The 21681-nt window shown below is 39.7% G+C and overlaps 1 protein-coding gene across 1 annotated transcript; it reads right to left on the bottom strand.

Moving 5' to 3' along the window:
• Window positions 1-6406: 6406 nt before the first annotated feature.
• On the bottom strand, window positions 6407-17385 carry trpc4b (transient receptor potential cation channel, subfamily C, member 4b). The gene is made up of 11 exons (XM_030744572.1): window positions 17309-17385; window positions 16522-16937; window positions 15125-15643; window positions 8875-9214; window positions 8554-8693; window positions 8084-8400; window positions 7786-7981; window positions 7502-7696; window positions 7250-7291; window positions 7062-7151; window positions 6407-6958 (listed from the first exon to the last, which is right to left on the bottom strand). The coding sequence occupies exons 2-11, from the start codon at window positions 16897-16899 to the stop codon at window positions 6407-6409; spliced, it is 2769 nt and encodes a 922-aa protein (XP_030600432.1). The 5' UTR covers window positions 16900-16937; window positions 17309-17385.
• Between the last annotated feature and the right edge of the window lie 4296 nt (window positions 17386-21681).

The following is a 21681-nucleotide window of genomic DNA, read 5'->3' as shown; positions in this document are numbered from 1 at the left end:
CAGAGTAATGGGAGCAGACGCAGAGCAGGAGTTTATATTCCACAAGTCTCACCCACCCTGGGAGGATGGCAACATTTCTTACATGCATGGACCACCCAACACTTAAAAAAACACACATATAACTTAAAACATACACTGAGCTTTACCATTGGTATCCTAATATTTTCAGCATTCATTTCTTTATTAAGTACCAAGACTACTACAATTAGTTTTTTCTATTAACTGTCCCAATCTTTATCTGTGTAAGTTTAAATGTGCACAAATCTTTTTATGCATTTCCTGCAAAATAATCTTCTTAAACCATGGTTAATAGTGTGTCTTTTACCGATTTAAGAATCATTCTAAAAGTCACTTTATGACTCCTGCGCAAAGAGCGTTCATTTAAAACCAGTTGCATCTGGACATATTAGCACACTTTTTTAAATTCAAACAAAGATTTGGAGGTTCATCATGCAGTCTCAGTGCACACAAATATTTCAGTCTGTGTTTAGAGCTTTGAAGCTGAGTGATGCACGATAGATATAGATATTGAGCAGATGGAATACTTGGGATGAAGAGTTCAGCTGTATCTTGCCAATAAAAGTGTCATTTATTTGGAGTGCTAACAAAGAAACATTACATAATCTCCGCTGCGAACAAATGCCAGCACGCCGATTGTGCAAATCTTTCAGAATGCAGTTTGCGCCACCTTGTGGTCGTGGGAGCACATGGTTAATATTGTCCATAATAACTTTTACATTTGAAACAGACTAAATACTAAAGTAAAGAATTGTTGAAAATATAAGAAGGCAGAAAACTACAGTTTGTGTTCTTAGCATCTTGAATGAATTATCTGTTAACATACTTTGAAACCTTGTCAGACGTTTTCATAATGGAGCCACTTTAAGGCTGCAAAACATGAGTCTCAAGGCAACAGTGCTGGAACACAAGTAGCAACAGGACATTTGTGTTTTTATGTCAAAAGAAGCGTCTTAAAAACAACTTCACAGACATAAGAAAGCACAGGAAATTATCCTCTGTGAAATGTCTCAGATGTGGAAAATGTAAAATCCCACAACTGTTAAGAAATAAATGATAATAGGCTGTAACCCATAAACAGCAGGAACACATGTGTCAAACACATGAAAGCAGTTTACATGGAATCTTTTTTTTTTATCCCTAACAGTTGCAGCTCTCCTGTCTGCTAATAAGCTAAATGACTCATGGCATTAGTTAGAGATTATGGTTACTTTGCAAATATCATTAGTTATAGATCTGTAATTGTTACTTGCACCATATCCAACGGATTTAGTTGTACAGTTCTGTTTGCCACATGTTGTGAAACCATCTGGCTTTAACCAGATGCTCCAAATAAGATAAGGGAAATATTGACTTAACCAGCCAAAAAGATACAGTCTAAGACCCAATGCTGTACAGACATTAAACTCAACTCAGTTTTATTTATGTAACACCAGTTCATACCAGCAGTTATCTCACTGAGATTTATACTGTAGGTGAAGTGGTAAATATTGGAGAGAGAAGCTCAATGAGCCAAAGTTCCCTTTTTAGCAAGCACTTAGGGAAAAAGAACTCACTCTTAACAGAAAGAGGCCTCTGGCAGAACCCTGTTCAGGGAGGAGCAGCCATCTGCTGAGACTGGTTGAAGGGTGGAAAGAAGAGCAATCAGACAGACATCTGGAGCTGAAAATCAATGGACCGACTGTGTATTATCAACTGGTGAGCCTGAGATGAGAAAATCAGCCAATCACATTTAAAATGTGACAGTTTGAAGGCCCAAGCTTCTTATCACATTTATTTAATGCATTTAGAAAATGCCTTAAACCTTTAAAATCCCAAACACTGGAATACAGTTATTCTGCAGTCCCATCATCCTTTTAAACAGCCACTGAGAGATAATGGCACCGATGCACACTCACTGCAGTGATAATCAAACGCAGTGTGGCTTTTGCACTTTGAATCAGAACACACTCTCTCTGAATCAGTCCTTGACACACATACACACACACACACATGCTGGCGTGGACACAAACACTTCATGTGCCACAAAGAATAAAGTGAGTCTTGCTCCCAAGTATGAGCTCCTCTCATTTTACTTTTAAGTGCAAATGAAAGGCAAAAATGCAACAGCAATCTTAAATGTGAGCTTTTCACATATAGTACAAAGACCCAAACACTCTGTTGATTGGCTTTCTAAAGATAGCAGGGCTGCTATGGTAACAGAAAGTGACATCAGTTTCATCCAGCACACAAGGTTGCCTACAAGTCTCAAGCCATGAAAGTGTGAAACTGTCTGTGAAAATACAAACTATGAGTAACCAAGCGCCAGCAGCACTGCACTGATAACACTCACAGCCGCCTATTATTTCTATTAATCAATACAGTAATCACCGTACCTCAGTTCAGTTCAATTCAATTTTATTTATATAGAGCAAAATCACAGCAGTCGCCTGAAGGTGCAAAGTAACCTCTATTAAACTCAGTATTATTGATTACAGTGTTTATAGGTTAAAAGCAGTCCCTGTGTACCTCAATAGGCATGTTTTCACAAGTTTCCTACTTTAGGTAACATGATAGCTGGGATAGCCCCTGGAAAAGCAAAAGAAAAAGGATGGATGGATGGATGGATGGATGGATGGATGGATGGATGAAGCACATCGTCTCTTTTACAGAGGTACCATGGTAAGTCACTTAGCCAACATATTAGAGGAACACTTGTTCCCTTTAATATGCTCACATATCACTAGAGGGTGCTTCATGCCTGATTTGGCAATAGACCACATTATGAGCTAATTTTTCTTCTAACCACAGAATCACTAAATCATAAGAGAGAGCCGGAAATATCAGTGATGAGTGCTAAATTATTAACAGTGGTCAAGCTCATAGTTTTAATGCACCAGTTTGAGTGATCAATAACATAAAACTGTACAGGTTTCTCTTGCATTTAGACAAAGGTTGACAAAAAAGTATGCTGGGCTTGGCAGTTAATTCAAATCTACTTATAATAAACTCTTATAAAGAGCCTGTAAGATTCTCATTACTGGATCATTCCTACTAATGCACTAACATTCAAACAGCAATTTATTACTGTAAACTCTTCAAGGCAGACCTCATTTTGACAAGCTGATATACTTTAAACAGTCAAATCAATGTGTCTTATTTATGGTTATGATAAGAGTAAAAAAGTATCTGGGAAAAGTAAAAAAGCATCTTAATTTAACTTAAAATAAATGTACACATATCTCAACTGTTCTAGATCTTTGGTTAAAATAACACTTAAAAATGGCCAAACTACTGTTAAAGATTGTTATTTATGTTATTTATGAGAAGAGGTCCAAGTGTAAGAATTTACAGCTCATGCCAAAAGCAGGATTAGCATCATTTTTTATATATGAGAAAGAAAAATATGTCTTCAGTCATTCTTTTCCACAGTCTAAGAGAAAAGGGAGCATGCTGAGGATAGCCACAGAGGGATGACTGCATATACAGCCAGAAAAAAAGGTTAAATATTTACTAAATTATTTTCGTAAGCACAAACAAGATTTCCACAGTTTAGTTGAGTTTATCAGGATCTTCATTAGCTGCAGCAGTGTAGCAGATATTCTTCTTGGGGTCACAGATCTTTAAACAATAAGAGTGCACTTTAACAACCTACACGTAGATACATAATATTATAACAAAAAACAAAGCAAAACACACGTGCAAACAAACAAAACAGCTCCATAAAACACACTCTCTTATTACAATGTAACATAACGTAATGTAACATAACGTAACACAGCGTAACCCAAAGTAACGCAACACAACGCAGCATAATACAACGCAACATAACGCAACACAACATAAGGCAACGCAACGCAACACTCTGTAACGTAATGTAACGTTAAGAAAAAACATAAAACTGTTCTTTTCAGTGAATTGGTTCTTGCTATGGGCAATAAAAAAATGGCCTCATGGAGCCTATCTGGTAGAATAATCATGTCTGTCTTACTTAAATATACATTGTTGTATAATAATTTTAAAAAATACAAGTAAAGAGTAAAGTTATGTCTGTTTTAAGGTAACCAGCTGAGACATTATTGCATTGTTAGTGTTTGTCCCACAACAAAGGACAACTTGTCCTGTTTGATTTTGTAACATTTGTGTTTTTACAATCTGATCCTCTGCGTCACGAGTCCATACTACCCGGCAATAATCAAGATGATACAATAACAAAGCCAGGATTAACTGTCTGATGGATTTTGCACATCTTTAAACAACAGAATTGCATTTCCAATCTTATTTATCTGTTCAGGATAATTTACTAAAATTACAGCCAGGAGCTTGGTCTCATTGACTTGGTCAACAAGCACATCATTAATGGAAACCTTTAAAACTGGATTCTTTCTAATAGAGAGGTTAGAACCAAAGATAATGCTATTTGTCTCAGACACAATCCAAATCAATTTATTGCTCCTCATACATTTAACTACTGATTGTGGCTCAAAATCTAAAACAACATTTGACTCTTTAAAAAAAAAAAAAAAAGTCTTATTAAGGATGAGTGGTATAAGGATAGTATAAAGCAATGGACCAAGACAGCATCCTTGCGGCACTCCACACTTTACAGCCTCGACACCTGAGAATGTCCAATTTAAAAAAAAACCTTTTCTTTCCAGTTGCTTAACTCTTTATCCATGATATTACAAATTAGTCAAAACCATAATATTCTCATTTCTTCAACAATAAATCACAATCAGTTATATCAAATGCCGATGCAAAGTCCAGCAGTGGCGCACTAGTCATTTTCTTCCGTAGTTCTTTTCTTCTATACTTCTTGAAGCAGTAGCCCTGGGATATCCTTCTCTGTAAGCATGCTGAAATTCAGCTGTTGTCGTGTATTGCTGCGCAGCAGAAAGGTTTTGGACCCAATATGCTGGACTTGAGAGACAGGACGTGGACTTACAGCTTTAGTGCCAGACTCTCTCAAAATACAAATGGAAAATGCAAACAAGGCAGAGCATCATCTCTGAGCTGAACTGGTGTATGCTTCTGAATATAAAACAGTCCCACCGCCATGTGTATTTCTGACCTTTCTGAAGATTATGTACCCTTGTACCACTAATTTTGCATCCTCAAATGTAGACAGAAGATGTGTCTCTGACATTGCTAACATATGTATGCTACACGATATGGTGCCAAACCAAGATAAGATAAAACACTTACATTAGCATTCACTTTTATTTATTCAAAGTAATTAAAATACATATGACAAGTTACTAAACCGAATTGTAATCACACGTTTCTATAAGGCCTTTAACCCTGCAAGCAGTGTTAGGGAAACCACTTTGAAATCTTGCACTGCACTGTATGAAGAGGTGGAAGAACTACAGCAAAAGTAACCCATGAGGAAATCTAGTTAAATTAAATAGAGCCACTTTGGAAAAACTACTTCAAACAGATGTTTATACAATGGCCATCAGACAGTTGCCTAGAAACTAGAATCCAGGTGAGGGTAAAACAGCATGTAAAAGCTGCTCTCTGCATTTCTTAATAATTACCAATAATCAATACGTTTATCATTGATGACGTAGTTGCTGTGTGAGCACTGCATGGCCAATACATTGTCTTAAAAACATTTAGCAGTTAAAAGCTGGTGGTAAACTGTTTAAATAAATGGGTCAAATTATACTTTCAATACTTCAATACTTCAGTACACACACAAAAAGTCCAAATCTGAAGGCCTTACATCATTATGCAAATGTGGCTCAACTACAAATTATTGCAAAATGAGTTAAACTACAAGTTTGGTTGGATGAGTTCACTACTCCCAACACTGCTTGCAAGACAGAACAGTCGCTACATATGATCTCATCTAGATTACATGTTCTGCTCCAACAGCAAAAATAAGGCTTCCCCTCTCACCCTAAAATTAGGTGGGTAAAGGTAGTGCAGTGCAGAGGAGAGGCTGCCTCTGTGCTCTGAATTAGGAAGGTGCTAACTAGATAGTGTGCTTAAGTATCAGATCACCTCAGGTACTGAATACACTATCAGTGTTAAAACTCTTGATTATTTATTATGTATAAATAACTGGACACAGAGATACAGTAACTTTGCATATCAGAGTAAGTGAGCAAGAAGGAGAGTAGAAGATAGGCAGCAGAGTGTCAGGAGTCTTTGGGATGAACTGCTCAGTGTAAAACAGAAATCATTGATCCGTTTGACAAATCCTTGAGCATCAAGTCAGCACTGAGGTCAGTCCTCAGTCAGTATTTTTGTGGGGGTATGCATGTAATATAATTAAAAATATATGATATGATAATGCCAGTATATTATACATTATAGTATACATGACAGAATTTATATTTGAGCAGAATACGCAATTTACTACAGTGCTATTTAAGGTTTATATCTTTTACTTGTTGGCAGATTAATTTTTATATTTTTTCGGCCCATCCTCATCGAGTTCTCTGCAAAAATGTTTAGTCTCGTTGAATTCCTTCTCATCCTTCTGCGAGACGTCCACAACTATTTTCTCAATCTGACATTTTTCTTGCATCTCTTTATCAGTTCCCAACAATTCTTCCTCTGGCAATGAACAGATTTCATCGCCTTTCAGAGAAGAGCGTTTTTCCTGTTTCTGAAGGGATCCGGCATTTGAATCTTCTTTTGTTGCCCCTTTTTGAGTCTTTCCTGTGGTGGATAAAATGATGGAACCATTAGATTTCCTATTAAAGCCAGCAGACCTGGTGGTGTTGGCAGCTTTGGTCTGTAGGGTGGTGGTGGTGGTAGTCGTGATCAGGTCAAAGATGTCCTGCTTCTGTTGAGGCTCGTCAGTTGGGAATTTGGGAGAATATTTGAATGAATTTCCAGGGTAAGCCAAGGTGGTACTTGCAATATTAACCGCTAGCCCACCGTGAGGTTTACCTTTCATCATTCCCAGAACTTCAAAGCGAAAGCTGGAGATATCCTGTTTAAGCTCCTAGCAGTTATTGGGAATCAGAGGTTACACTGTGAAAAAGATACTTGGCAAAGATAAGACAACTTGGGTATTTAAACTTAAATGATAAAGAATAGCATGCTACCTTGAAATTTTCTTCCGTCAATCCCTCCTCTGTCTTGGCATCTCTAATCATTGCAGCCACATATCGCTTCATGAGGTTCTTCAAAACCTCCTAAAACACAGATTATTTTTCAACAAGTGAAGAGTTATGTTTACATAACATTTAATCAAAATTGACATGAAAAAGAAAATGTTAAAACACATTATTACCTGATACTCATGGTTTAATTTTACATTTTCAGCTGCACGTCTCTACAGTTAAAACAAAAACAAAAGGCAACACATTGTTTCATTTTCACTGGTAAGGTGATTGTTTTTTTAAACTTGCCCTTTTCAATAGATAATCTTTTGCTGAATTCACATTCAAAACCATTTAGAGAATGCAATAGTAGACAGAGGCATGCATGTATGCCATGCAGTGGTGACAATACAGATCAGAGAAAATCTCTGGAAACACTTTACCCCCAAAGTTTCAAAGTTTTCAAGACGTTTTGTACTTGGTCTCTTAAATAAATGGGTCTTTATCCATCCAATTAGATAATAAGACGACTTTGGACTGGGTATTATATTAAATGGAGATGGCAAAGTTCCTCCTTCTTCAAAATAGCTCATCCATAATTTTGTTCGTGCAAATTTCCACTCTATATCTGCATGATCCTGAAAAGAAACACAAACAATTCATGCAAAAGAGTACAAGGCAAATTACTTTCATAAATCTAATGAAAAATCTTTGCTTTGCTACTTACAGCAATATGCTGGTAGGAGTTATTCATCATTGCAATAAGCATGTTTAGAAGCACTACCAGGGAGATGATATTATAGGTGCCAAACATAGTAGAACCCACAAACTCTGTGAATTTATGGTCCGGCCCCACGTTGGTCACATAGAGGTTAATCAGGCCAAAGATAGACCAAAATAATGACTGCAGTGTTTCAAATAGCCTAAAAAGAAAACAACCATACATCATTTTATGCACTGTTGATAAACAAATGTATTAATCAAGCCAGATATCAGAGGTAATTCATGTAAGAATTTCAACTTGCGTTGAGAAAGCGTTGTTTTGATCACTACAACGAATACCCTTGCAAGTCCCATTATTATTTGTTTCATAGTAAAAATAGAGCTGGTTGAGGCCATTGGCAAAGGCTAGCAGCACTAGACAGTAGATAAAGAGGAATTTGAGGATGTCCAGAAGCATGCGACCCAATGAAATCTGTAAAGGCCCCAAATGGGAGTTGGCAGTGAAAAGACTGATGAGGCGCAAGGAGCTGAAGATGTTGGCGATGGAAAACAGTGCCTCTGCCACCAAAGTTGGATGCCACATTTCCCACTTGTTTCTGGATGTGCAGATTCCTTTGTACTGTTGAGAAAAAAAACAAAAGAACAATCAAACATATTAAATATTGATACTGCACAATGTCAGTTTTTCCAGCGCAATACTTTGATATACTGTGATTGTTGATAAAGTAATATTTTTGAATCTGTGTCTGACAAATACCTTATTCTAAATTACCTTTGTATATGCAACAATCTTCAGAGAAATGGTTGCAAGATACAAAGAGTTCATTATGAAATCCATTAGGTTCCACCAGTCATCTATGTAGTCCTCAAAACCACTGTCCCACATCTGTTTGATCTCAGCCCATAAAAAACCTTCGAGGGATGAAAACAAAATTTGTCATTGTTACATTTTTGCTCAGGTATTTGCTCACAGGGAAACAAATATATGAGAAACAATGAAAGAAAAGATATAGCACACCTCAGATTTGACTGCAGTGTTCAGGAATACAGCAGTGCACTCTGAAAAGAGTCTGTAATGTGTGTGTATTGTTACCAAGCACCCAGGGCAGGATCATCCATTCCACAGGGGTGGGTGAGGGGCCCTGACGGTTTTCCTGATTATCAGTCTGTAGATGCTGCGAGGCCAAGAAGAGCAGGAAGAGGAAGGTCAGGTAGGAAGCAGTGTGACAGATGAACTTGATGAAAGGCTTACGGATGAACAAGCCAAAGCGGCTCTTTGGAGCGATCAGGTAGAAGATGGATAACAGTGGAAACATGAGGCCAATCAAGATACAAGTGATGAGCTTTACTGCCCAGTGACGCCTCCTCCAGCCTGGGAATTCATCATACCAGCGAGATGCCAGCAGCTGCTGGCAGTTGGGCTGAGCGATGAACTACGAGACAGAGAGAGATGAAGATTAAAGATGTTAACTGGAATGAACTGTTTTATTTACCCCTTTGTCTCTAAAGCCCAACCGAAAACTGACGTATACTATCATCCTAATTCTCTGTGCTGGCTTTTAATTGTGTATGAAAACCTCTTCTGTCTTTCACACACATAAAAGGCGACATGTTAGAAACTCACAAACAATCCTGACGCCAGTAGCCAGAAAAAGACAATCAAAAAACTAAGAAAATAAAGTCTAATGAACTGATTTGTACTGTCTTTTATGTTTTACCATAAAACATCAAGCATTGTAAAAACACTAGAAACTGCTGTTTAAAGCGCTGTTAAGGAGTGATTGTCAGATCTGTTTCCCATGCACATTTTCTCTGCTCTCTGAGATTTGATATAAAAGTCTGTTGCACATCTGCAGATGGTGATGGAAGTCAATTTGAGCTTAACCAAGTTATGGCTAAATGAATCCCAATTATGGTACTAAAAAGCATTATGTTCCTGGTGATGATGTCATCTATCATCACAGAATCTGCCATTTTTTTTAAAGTTTCCTACAATAACTGTCCTTGTCAGATTTTAACTTGACATAAAATCACTGGAGGCAAACGGTGGCATCTGGAAGGAACAGACTTTGTATGAGGACATTTTGGAAGGTGAAAATGACCCTAAGCAGATGTCCAACTACACTCCTGCTTCAACAAGTATTCTCACCACATACTCACTAAATAATGCAAATTAGGACATGTAGAATATTGAGATTTACTTTATTTGCTTTTTATCCTAAAATCTGACTTTGGGGTTTGATGTAAGGTCAGAGGAAAAAGTGCAAAAATAGAACAGAGAGCAGCAAGTCGCAAGAAAAAGAAACACGATCTTCACAGAATACATTAAAGAAGACTTTGGTTATATTTAATATTAAATATCTAATCCAGCCCTGACATGGCAACAGCTCATCACATTTAGACATGGGACTTTCCCACACAGAAAATAGTCTGAAAAAGAGAAAATATTCAGTGAGCGGCAGTTCTCTAATAAAGCTGCCAACGGAAAACGGTCTGACTGCTTTGAGCTCATACGAAGCCAATAACTCAACAACAATAACTCAAATAACCACTTGTTACAACCAAGGTATGCAGCAGAGCATCGCTAAATGCAGAACACATCAAATCTCGAAGCAGATGAGTCACAGCAACAGAAAACCACAAGAAGCGGCGCTCCTGTCAGCTACGAACAGGAAACTGAGGCTACGATTTGCACAGGCTCACGGGAACATTGGAAAAACATTGTCTGATCTGATGAATCTCAAGTTCTGCTGTGACTTTCGGATGGCAGGGTCAGGATTTGGCATAAACAGCATGACAGCACGGATCCTGCCTTTTATCAGTGGTTCAGGCTGGTGCTGGTGGTATGATGGTTTAGGGGATATTTTCTTGTCACACTTTGGACTTCTTAGTACCAGCTGAGCACATCAGTGTTATTGCCGACTATGTCCACAGTGTGTCTGTTTTTTGATGCACAATGACGAGTTAATTGTATTCAAATAAATTCAAATGGCCACAACAGTCACCAGATCTTAATCCAATAGCGCACAACAGGAATGTAATTGAATGGGAGATTCACGTCATGGGTGTACGGCCAACAAATCTGCAGCAACTATGTGATGCTATCATGTCAATATGGACCAGAATCTCTGATGAATGTTTCCAACACCTTGTTGAATCTATGCCATGTAGAATTAAGGCAGTTCTGAAAGCAACAGGGCCCTGGAAATACATGACAGCTGCTCACTGGCCCCCTCTGGGCAGTTCAAACTGGGTCAGGGCAAACAGTTCAGGATAAAAATATAAATTTTACTTGCTTACTACATTTGTATCCTTGCTGAACAGTTTTTCACTTTGTTATGCATCTCACTCAGGCAGTTCTGTGTCTGAGTCCTTTGATAACTTCAAAAGATTTCCATATCAGTTAAGATAGAAATGGACATCAAAAATCCAAATCTTATGGTATTTAAGATAGCTGTATATTTCAAAGACACAAAGAAGAATGTTTTTTTTGTTTTTTTTTTACAATAGATATCATCTAACAAATGCAAATTTATGCACCACCTGTTCTAATGCTGTAACGCTGTTTGTCAGGCAGGATGTGGACCCAAATGAAGGACACAGGAGGCAGAACGTAAACTCAAAACTCAGCTTTATTGCTGTTAAGACATAAAAACCAAAACATATGCAGAGCACAATCTGGAAACACAGAGCTGAAGACACACAACCATGAGGAAGGGCACGACAAAGAACAGAGGACAACTCAAACAATAATTCCAAAAAACAAGATAACGAGAGGATGGGAAACAGCTGGGGATAATGCACGTCCAGTATGTGACCCAGGTTCTCTGAGTACCATGGGTGTCTCATTATGGGAACGCCTCCTGCATGACCTCATCAGGAGCTCAAAACCACATGGCCATCACGCCAACGCTTGCAGGCTGGCTCGGTGACACCCATGCCACTGAGCCAGCCTGGAGGTACTGTCGTGCCAGGCTGAGAATTTCAGCTCTTGGCTACCAGAACAGATCACTATTATTGTTAGCTAGGGGGCGTGGTCATTACCACTAGCAAGCAGTTGTTCAGTACTGTGTGTTAGGCAGGTTAGGCACATTCAGTCCTGGATGTTACAAGCATACGTTAGGATAGAAGAGGTGTTCAGGGCTCTCGCTGACAGAGTGCTGCCTTGTATCACTTATCTGTAAGGCCGGACTAGAAGCAGTCTGCCTTGGAGGGCTGGGACAGGGCTGATGAAGACAAAGAAATCTTTGGGTGAAGATGTCTCGCTATCAACGGCTCTACTTGTAGCATCTAGCTGAGGCTGAGGGATTCCATCCGACCCCATTGAAGGAAGCTCCCACAATGGGTTGCTTCTCACTGTATGGTTTTCTTTTCCATGTCACCACTACCTCATTGAGTAGCTCCGGGAAAACAGGCAGCGCTTGCTTAACCGTATTTTTTGCCTTCTGCAATTTCGTGCCATCAAAACCTCATTTTATAACCTCGGTTTGCACGGCAGGCCACGGGATGTTGACCCTAACAGCTGCACGCTTGCACATGTCCTGCAGGATCCAAGGATACGGCGGTGGGAGTTTATCAACCTCACTGGTAGCTGGGGGCTTTGCAGCCCAGCTGATGCTACCCAGGGAGTTGGAGTCTTCCTCCTTTTCATCAGACAACAGGAGCTCACAGTCAGTCTTGTCTCCATCCTCATTAGCATCTCCTCCCAGGGTGACCCCAGCAGGGGAGAAGCCCTGACATCTTTGGCCGGGCTCCAGTAACTGGAAAGCAGTAGTCAGTAGGACCAAACTGGGCTGAGGGTTTGCCTCTGCCCAGTTCGGTCCTGGCGTTGTGGCCAAATCCTTAGGCATCTCAATTTCTCCCTGCGCCACAGCAGCCTCACACAATAAAGGTTGATCACCCTTTGGCATAGTAGTTTGCATGGGAAAGCCACACAGTGGATACAGTTGTGAGTGGATGTCAAGGCAGCCTAAACATGGTTCCCATAGTGAGACACAAAAAGAATACTATGGAAGAGAAATAACTGCAAAGAATGAGACCAGGGAAGTTAAACTATATATCAAGTACACAAGACAGGAAGCTAGCAAAACAAAAGAGGAAGTGACTAAATACGACACACAGAAACGCAGACTTGACATGGAGAACACAGAGAAACAAGGTATTAAATACAAATAGCTATAACCAAGAACCTAACCCAAAAACTACACCTAAAAACCTGAGAATGTAAATATAAGAAACCAACCTGGAAATCTCTAACAGAACTCAAAACTCAAAATTGCAACAAAATTAAAACTACAATAAACAAGAATCAAACAGTAACATCAAATAATAGAAACTCAAAGTCCCAAACTGAAAAGGCTGGGTCACAGACTCAGGATCATGACATTAACAGAGAGGTTATGGTATGATTCAAAATTGTTTGAGGCAAAACAGTGTTGCTTCTAGATATTTTGTGCTAATTCAGGACATTTAGAGATGTAATCGCAATGCCTAAAAGCTAAGCTGTTAAATTCTGCACTAGCAAATCTATGAATAAATAAGGCAGAGTTCTTATAATTCATAACTCTAATAAAAAGGCATCTTAATTAATTTGTGTTAAATGGCACAGAACTCCATAATCATCAAACTGCATGAAGGGAAATAAGAGAAAAAGAAGTAAGACGACATCAAACAGAAATAAAAGGTTCATTCAAGAAGTCACTAAAGCAATTTGCAGAACTTAACTTTGACATGATTGTCATATTATCATTTTCCACTGCTTTATTTCTGTTATTTCTATTGACTTTAGTCTAATGTTAATGTTTTTTTTAAATGTGCTGGTGCATATTTTAAATATAGATGCCTTAGCTGGAATAGCTGTGCAACAGCTAATGAGAATCCTAAAAAATAAACACATAAACTGAAAACCAAATGGCAAGAAAGATTTTTAAAAAAGGATCTATTTTTATTGTATCAAGATAATTTTTTTTTTTTTTAGATTCAGGCTCACTGGAGTTCATTTAGGCCAAATAATTAGATACACAAGATGAGTAGTAAGGCATGTCTAAAACCTTTCCCATGGAGATAAATAGAATTGCTGGCAGTCACGGTGATCTTTTTTATTCACACTGCCAACTTTGACATCAAAATACACTGACTCTTAAAGGCTCAATACTAAGACTACATGGGTGGTATGAGCCATTAACTCTGCAAATACTATACAACTGCTGTACACAAACAAGACCAGAAAGCTTTGCACAGCCTCTTTAATGAGAAGAATAAATGAAAGACACCCGCTGAGTGCGTGCAGAGTGTACTTTATATTACAGTCTGTTATCCAGGAAACACCAAAACAAACAAAGCAATCCTGAATTTGTAACAGAGCAACTGCACTTTTTAAACCTTTTTCACATATGCACCACATGTACCACACAGTGCTGCATGCGAGAACACAAATGTCAGGTGGAGTGGACAGTAAACGCTCTTCACTGTCACAGCCCCCCAGTATACAGCCTGGGCGACGCACCGATGTGACAACAGCACAGGTCACTGTCAGGTGAACTCAAAGGGAGCTGCTGGGGTCAGGTAACCTGCCTTTGCCGCTGTACATGTTCTACACAGACACCACTCTCAACCTAACGAAAGCTGGAGCCGAACCGATTCTCCTGATGCTGTCTGCAGTTCAGGTGTGAAAAAGAGTTAAATGTGGTAACTTGACACCAAAGGTAACACCTTTTATAAACTTGCTGTCACGTGGTCTGTGTTAAGTCCATATTCACGCAAAGTACAATCATACTAAATATATAAACTAAATATACATATAATAACGAACGGCATACATCATTGTGTCACTGCCATTGTGAAATCACAATGTCTAATTTTTAATAGGTTACCTTTATTTTGCAGCACATAACACAAAGTTGGCAATGCATGTAATGGATAAATATCCAAAGAATATGTTAAAAGGCAGTAAAAGGTCCCCTCCCTATTTAAAATATTATGAGCTTGTATTTCAGGGGAAACGGCCATTACTTCTTCCATCATTATCCTCAATTATCCAATCACCATGGGACTCTCTAAGAGGGCTACTGTAATGCATTGCTAAGAGGCAGCCTGGCAATTACATGTTGCTCTAAACTCCCAGAGGATATCTCCACCCAGGCCATTTACAGCTCATCTTGGCGCTTTTCTTGTCATCTAGTCCCCGTTGTTGAAATAGGGTAATTCTTATTTCTTGTTGTATGTTTGCACGTGTCCTAGTGTGGACAAATTCCTGTATTGGTCCTTGCTTGTATTCTCATTAAAAAAAAAAAATAGCTTGTGACATGTGACAAAGACCACATCAAAATTAATGAAGAGCTCACCTCTTTCTGGGAATATTTGATAGCCAGTTTCAGTCGGGCCAGGTCATTAGTGTTCTCATCCAGCAAAGGGTTGATGTTGTCACGGTAGTTGAGGATTACTTCGAGCTCTCGGGAACTGCGGGTTTGGTCCAAGAGGTCCTTTGCAAATTGTTTACACGTACGGGATAGCTCCTCATACTCTGACTTAAATTCGTTCTCCACTGTGCTGAGCTCCTTCAGCTCCCAGCTGAGCTGAAACGCCGTGAGGAAGGGATCCTCACTGGAGAGGGCGATGAGAGACGGACTGGAGAGGGCCTTGTAGATGTTAAGACGAGAACGTGAGTGACGGAGGACATCCACGTCCGAACTGGACACGCACTCCATACAGTTGCAGCGAATGGCATGTGGCTGAGGTATAGAAACCCCTCGCTGCAGGAGCAGTTTGATGATCTCATAGTTATTAGTTTGTGCTGCGAGGATGATTGGAGTAATTTCTGGGGTGAAGTCTGAAAACTGTTTATTCAGCAGACTTGGTGGAACCTTTTGAGGAAAACAAGTGTAACAGACAAATAAAAGGACATAAAATACTGCATTTACAGCACACAAAAGTACATCACTTTTAAATCCTTCACAGGAACTGAGACAACTCTTTGATTGGATCTAATTCAATTTGTCTTCAGTTTCTGACCATCTAGCCTAACAGCAAGCGCACAACTAATGGCTTGTGGTTCAGCTGGCTTCAAAGTGCCTTCCTGGTTGGAAGCAACACCCTTTTTTTCCCCTTTTCCTTCTCTTCACTGAATACACAGGGAGAGCCAAGTATTAGATCTAATTTACAAAGATATCAAGAAGCTGAACACAATTGGGGCATTTCTCAAAGTGCCTGATAAACAGACTAATCTGTTGTAAAAGCTGTGACAGAAAGACCCACAGCAAAATCATTTCTGTAACTTCTGAGTAGAAGATGATATTTTTATTCCCCAAATCACACAGTCACGGCTGGAACACAAGTGCAAAAGACATAGTTATTTACGTCTATACTCTATGAGCTTCTGACTAAATAAGACTGAAATAAATTATTCCTTTTTACTTTACCCGTATGGACATATGAAGTAATTCAGAGAAACCATCAAATGGAACCACATAATAAGTATGACTGGAATTAATAGCTTACAGTAACAGTGAGACACTTCTGCTATAATGTAACCATGTTCAGTAATGTCATTGCCTCAACACATCTTTATGCAAACTCATTTCACTACTAAAGTTCACGGTACAGTAACCGCTTGAGCTTATCAACTGTGGCTCAGAGGTTTTCTCAATGTCAAGCTGAGCAAATAAATTAATTTTAAAAATCAATATGTTGAAAGATCAGCAATAACTGCAAATGGGATGCTGTCATGGATTATGGATAGTACCTGCTTTTCCCCACGTGGCTTCTTGTGGTTGAGCAGCAGCTCCACGGCGCCCACTACCTCTTTACGGATGGCATGTAGCAGGGCATCACCCACATGTACATTATAGCTGAGCAGCAGCTCAATAATCTCCAGGTTCTCGTTTTCAATAGCAATGAGCAGGGCTGTGCGTCCCAGGGGGTCGACGCAGTTGATGTTGATCCTGAAGTAGATCTCGGCCTCATCCAGAGCTTGCTTCACGCTGGCGTAGTCCCCCTTCTCCACAGCCCCCAGGTAGGCCCTCTCCAGGGCAGAGAGCTCGGACTCTGCCCGCACGATCCGCAGGGGGATCCGGTCCCTGTACGAGGAGCTGTCAGCTTTCTTATAATACAGTTGTGACATTGCTGCCCAAGCTATCCCAGTCTTTACTGAGATAGCTTCTGCAATAAATAAAATAAAATAAAGAAAAAGACAAGAAAAAATACAAAGTCAAGTTTTAGTTTATATTTTTATACACGAAATAAAAAGGCGCATTTCTGTTAATATGACACATTTTAAGATTTTCATTGTTTAATAAAGAGGAATTTATGTTTAAAACGTTGTAAAACACGTGATTCAGCACTCCTATCAATAACAAGGAATAACAATAACAATGATAATTCAACATTAACTGAAGAATGATTAAAAGTTTTTTGGGTTTTTTTTTTTCGCTGAAAAAAATACATGAAAAAAGCGATTAAAATGGTTTCTTTTCACTAATGGCTGTTTAATCATTCCTGTTAATAATGTGAGAAAGAAACGCGAACTTTACCGTCCTCCTGTTGCTTTCCAGTCGTAAATTACATGAATCAGTGGACGAAGCTCCGCGAACAGCTGCTGTCAGAAAGGGAAGCTGCGCGGTCTGATTTTTTTTTTTTTTAATCTCTGAAGTCTCCACCAAAGACGCTGCAACTTAATGGCATGTCATGTCCCCTGCCCACCCCTTTCCTTCAGTTTACCGCAAGTTTCTCTGCGTAATACACACGGAAACAAAGCAGCCGTGCACAGTTTCAATCAGCTGCCACTTTCTTTTCTCTTGCACGTTTACAGGCGCGATGAAGGTGTAACAGGTGTCGGGCGTACTGCCATAAAAAATGAGAACAATCGCACATCTTGATGATTGAAATATTCAAGTTGAAAATCTTTGCTGACGTGCACTGTGTAATTTCTTCAGAACAAAATGAGGTAACAGCTGTCAGTAGAAACCAAAATCATTAACTCTTTGAGGGCGGGATTAAAAATCACACACACACACACACACACAGAGAAAAAAATTAAAGTTAAAAAAAAAATTAAAACTAAAAATCTAAGTTAAAATTTGTTCATGTCCCCTTTATTAAATACTCACCAGTCATTTTATTAGGTACACCTAGCCAGTACGTGGTTGGATCTTTGCCTTCATAACTGCCTTCCTCAGAGATTTTGGTCTATATTAACATGATAGCATCACAGAGTTGCTGGAGTACAGTGAACTCCTCCTCATGTTCAAGAAACTTGTTTGAGATGATCTGAGCTTTGTGACATGGCACGATGAGTACACTGGAGTCCTAACGGAATGGACATGGTCATCAACTACACTCAGGTGGGCTGTGTGTCATGTCCTGGGCTGTGTGTCATGTCCTGGGCCGTCTGCCCAGCGTTTTTGTGTTGAGTTTTATTTTTCCTGAGTTTCAGTCCCCAGTTTGTTTTGATGTTCTTGCTCCCTTTGTCCCTGTCTCCCCTGTATCTATGGTCTTGTGTCTGTTTTGTCTTGTATTAACTCTGACCTCCTGTGTTTCTTATGGAGTTTTGTTCCCAGTGTTGTGACAAGTCTGCGTCTTTGTCTCCCACTTCTGTCTTCCTGTTTTACTTTGATAGTTGTCTGGTCCATGTCTGTTGTCTTCAGTTTTGCTTCCCCCAGTCTTGGTAATCAGCGTCACCTGTGTTCCCACCTGTTTCCTCTTTCCCTCGTTATCCCGTGATGTATTTAAGTCCTGTGTTTTCACTGCCTGTTGTCATGTTGTTGATGCCGCTGTGCCAAGTGTGGTCCTGCCTTCCTTGTAGTTTGTGCTTTGCCTAACCCCAGAAGAATTTTGTATTTTTGTTTCTTTTGTCTTCCATTAAACACCTTTAAATCATGTTGTTATCCGGAGTCCTGCGTCTGGGTCCAGTTCTGCCCAACACACCACCCGACACGACACCGTGGTTTTTAAACGATGCTCAGTTGGTACTGAGGGGGGCCAAAGTGCGCCAAGAAAATATCCCCTACACCAGGGATCCTCAAATCCAGGCCTCGAGGTCCAGTGTCCTGCAGGTTTTAGATGTCTCTGCTTCAACACACCTGACTCAAATACAGAAGTCATTAGCAGGACTCTGGAGACTTGACTGCATACTGAGGAGACAATTCAGCCATTTGACTCAGTGTGTTGAATCAGGGACACATCTAAAACCTGCAGGACACCAGACCTCAAGGCCTGGATTTGAGGATCCCTGCCCTACACCATTACACCACCATTGCTACGTCACTAGCCTGAACCCTTGCTAGAAGGCAGGATGGATCCATGCTTTCATGTTTCATGTTTACACCAAATTCTGACCCTACCATGTTGCACCAGAACTCAAGACTCATCACAGTTTTCCAATAGACTACTGTCTGATTGTGGTGAGCCCCTGAGAATTGTAGCCTGTTTCCTGCTCTTGGCTTACACCCAGTAAGTTTGACTTCTGCTGCTGCGCTGTAGCTAATCTGCTTCAAGCTTCAATGTGTTGTATGTTCAGAGATGCTCTTCTCCATACCTTGGTTATACCTAATGGTTATTTGAATTACTGTTGCCTTCCTATCAGCTCAAAGCAGTCTGGTTATTCTCTGACCTTTGGCATCAACATTTTCATCCTGAGAAATTCCGCTCATTATTTTCTCTTTTTCAGCTGATTCTCTGTAAACCCTAAGAAATGATTGCATGGGAAAATCCCAGTAAAGAAGCAGTTTTTGGAATACTCCTGTATTCCAGCCTGTCTGACATCAGTGACTGTGCCATTTTCAAAGTCACCTTTGTTCCCATTCTGAAAAATTATCAGTTTGAACTTCACCAGTTTGTCTTGACAGTCAGAGTTGTTGCAATGTGATTAGATGATGAGAGATTTGCCATAATAAACCGGTGAACAGATGTACCTAATAAAGTGATGCTGAGAGTATGTAGGCATTCCTGTTTTAAAGGTGCGCAGAAAACACGAGGAATCAAAACATAAATTCACAAAAACACGAACTCTGATTTAAAGCTTGAAGAGAAATCTTTGAGAACATTTTGCACATCACTTTTTCACTTTTTAAATGCCTGTTGGAAAAGAAAAGAATAATAATTGTAAACGTTGCAGTGGTTTCACAGCTATAGCGATAGCAATCACATTAGGGTTAGGTTCAGAGGTTTAGATGAACTAAGTGGTCATGTGATCACAAGGAAAAGATAAACATCAGTGCCGAGCAGATACCAAAGCTGGATGATGTCCTTGGACTTAAGAAGCCATGCAAAGTTTGCTCTTTAATAACAGCACACCTTTCCTCCTGAAAAGCACAAATCTGGATCTGTCTAACACCTCAGCCACCTACTTTCCTCTATGTAGTCTCAACGCTTTTACATTCCCAAACTCTAAGACTGTATTTTTGTACTGCAAATGTTTTATTATTTATTAAATGTTCACAAGTGTCTGCATTACCAGTCCTTACAAACACTGCCTATTTAAGAGATCTTGTGAATTTTAGCCCCCAGTATATTTTTCCACTCAACTCTTAAAGGATTCCTGTTGGAGTTATAGGTATAACAGCCAAGTGATGTACGATGGTTAATATGGGTCTTTAGCTGGCTAATGAAAACACAGAAGCAGCTAAAAACCTTCTTTCCAAACCACCTTTTCTTCCACAGCCGCTGGCAGGAAGAGCTAAGTGTGTTACAGACTGTCAGTGACCCCCCCCCCCCTTGAAATGCAGCAATGTACAATGTTGCTATTGAGACTGTAATGTTCTCACTGAAAAATACTTGCAAATGCATTTTACTCCGTTCTCTTCAGTCTTCTTGTATTACTCTGGAGGTAATAGCAGACTTTAATCAGCTGTGAGAGGACAGTCCTGAGATGATGGGCTTCATCGAGTGCACCATGTTCTATGATTCATGCGCTCACATTTAATATTTCCTCCTGTTCGTTGTAGTTGTTGTAACAGGCATGTGTTGAGTCTCGTGTGATTTTAGCAGATACTGTATGTGTGTGAGAGGACACCGCGTATGATCTGACAAATATCCCCTGCTTTGGAAATGAACAGAATATCTCACTTACAGGACTTGTGGTCATTGTTATTGTTATAACTTGTAGCTGTTATCACACCTGCAAGACATTAGGAAAGCAGTCTGCTGTTTTGGGCATTTACTAATATAATTATAAAAATGCAAAAAAAGATTTATTATAGTATATGCAGATGGTGTAGCCTTCCCTTTTTTGCCCCTTGTTGCTCTCAAGTGATAAAGAGTGTGGCTGGGGCAGCAGGTGCACAGCTTTCACTGCAAGGAGTCTGTACAGCATGATTTCCAGCAGTAATGATTGAACATAACCTGGTTACATTTAGACAAAACAATTTCCGGTTAACTTGCCAGCCATGGTCCGTCATTTCTTGAAGTCTTGTGTGATCACCTCATTTTTGGAGGAGACTTGCTGACTGAGACTTATACACACCCTACAGGCAAACTGCAGTGCAGTGATATATGTGTTATTTTGGAGCATTAAGACAGGGGAAGGGTGGAATGGTGGTTAGCACCGTAGCCTCACAGCAAGAAGCTCCTGGGTTTGAACCTACTGTGCCAGCTAGGGTCTTTCTGTGTGGAGTTGCGTGTTTTCCTCCAGTCTGGGTGGGTTCCCTCTGGGGACTCTGTCTTTCTCCCGCAGCACAAAGATGCGCCTGTTAGGTTAACTGGTGATTCTAAATTGGCTGCAGATGTGCATGGCTGTCTATCTTTCTGTGCTGGCCCTGCAACAGAATGGTAACAGTGTACCCTGCTTTTTTTACTCTATGGCAGCTGGGATAGGCTCCAGCCCAACTGTGACCCTGAAATTGCATAAGTGGATAAAAAAAAGATGGATGCAAGATAAGATTATTGTCTCCTTTAGGAGAAAATCATC

Source organism: Archocentrus centrarchus, chromosome 13 (assembly GCF_007364275.1).
Source record: "Archocentrus centrarchus isolate MPI-CPG fArcCen1 chromosome 13, fArcCen1, whole genome shotgun sequence".
In the NCBI taxonomy this organism is placed as follows: domain Eukaryota; kingdom Metazoa; phylum Chordata; class Actinopteri; order Cichliformes; family Cichlidae; genus Archocentrus; species Archocentrus centrarchus.
This window is presented reverse-complemented; position numbering and strand designations above follow the sequence as displayed.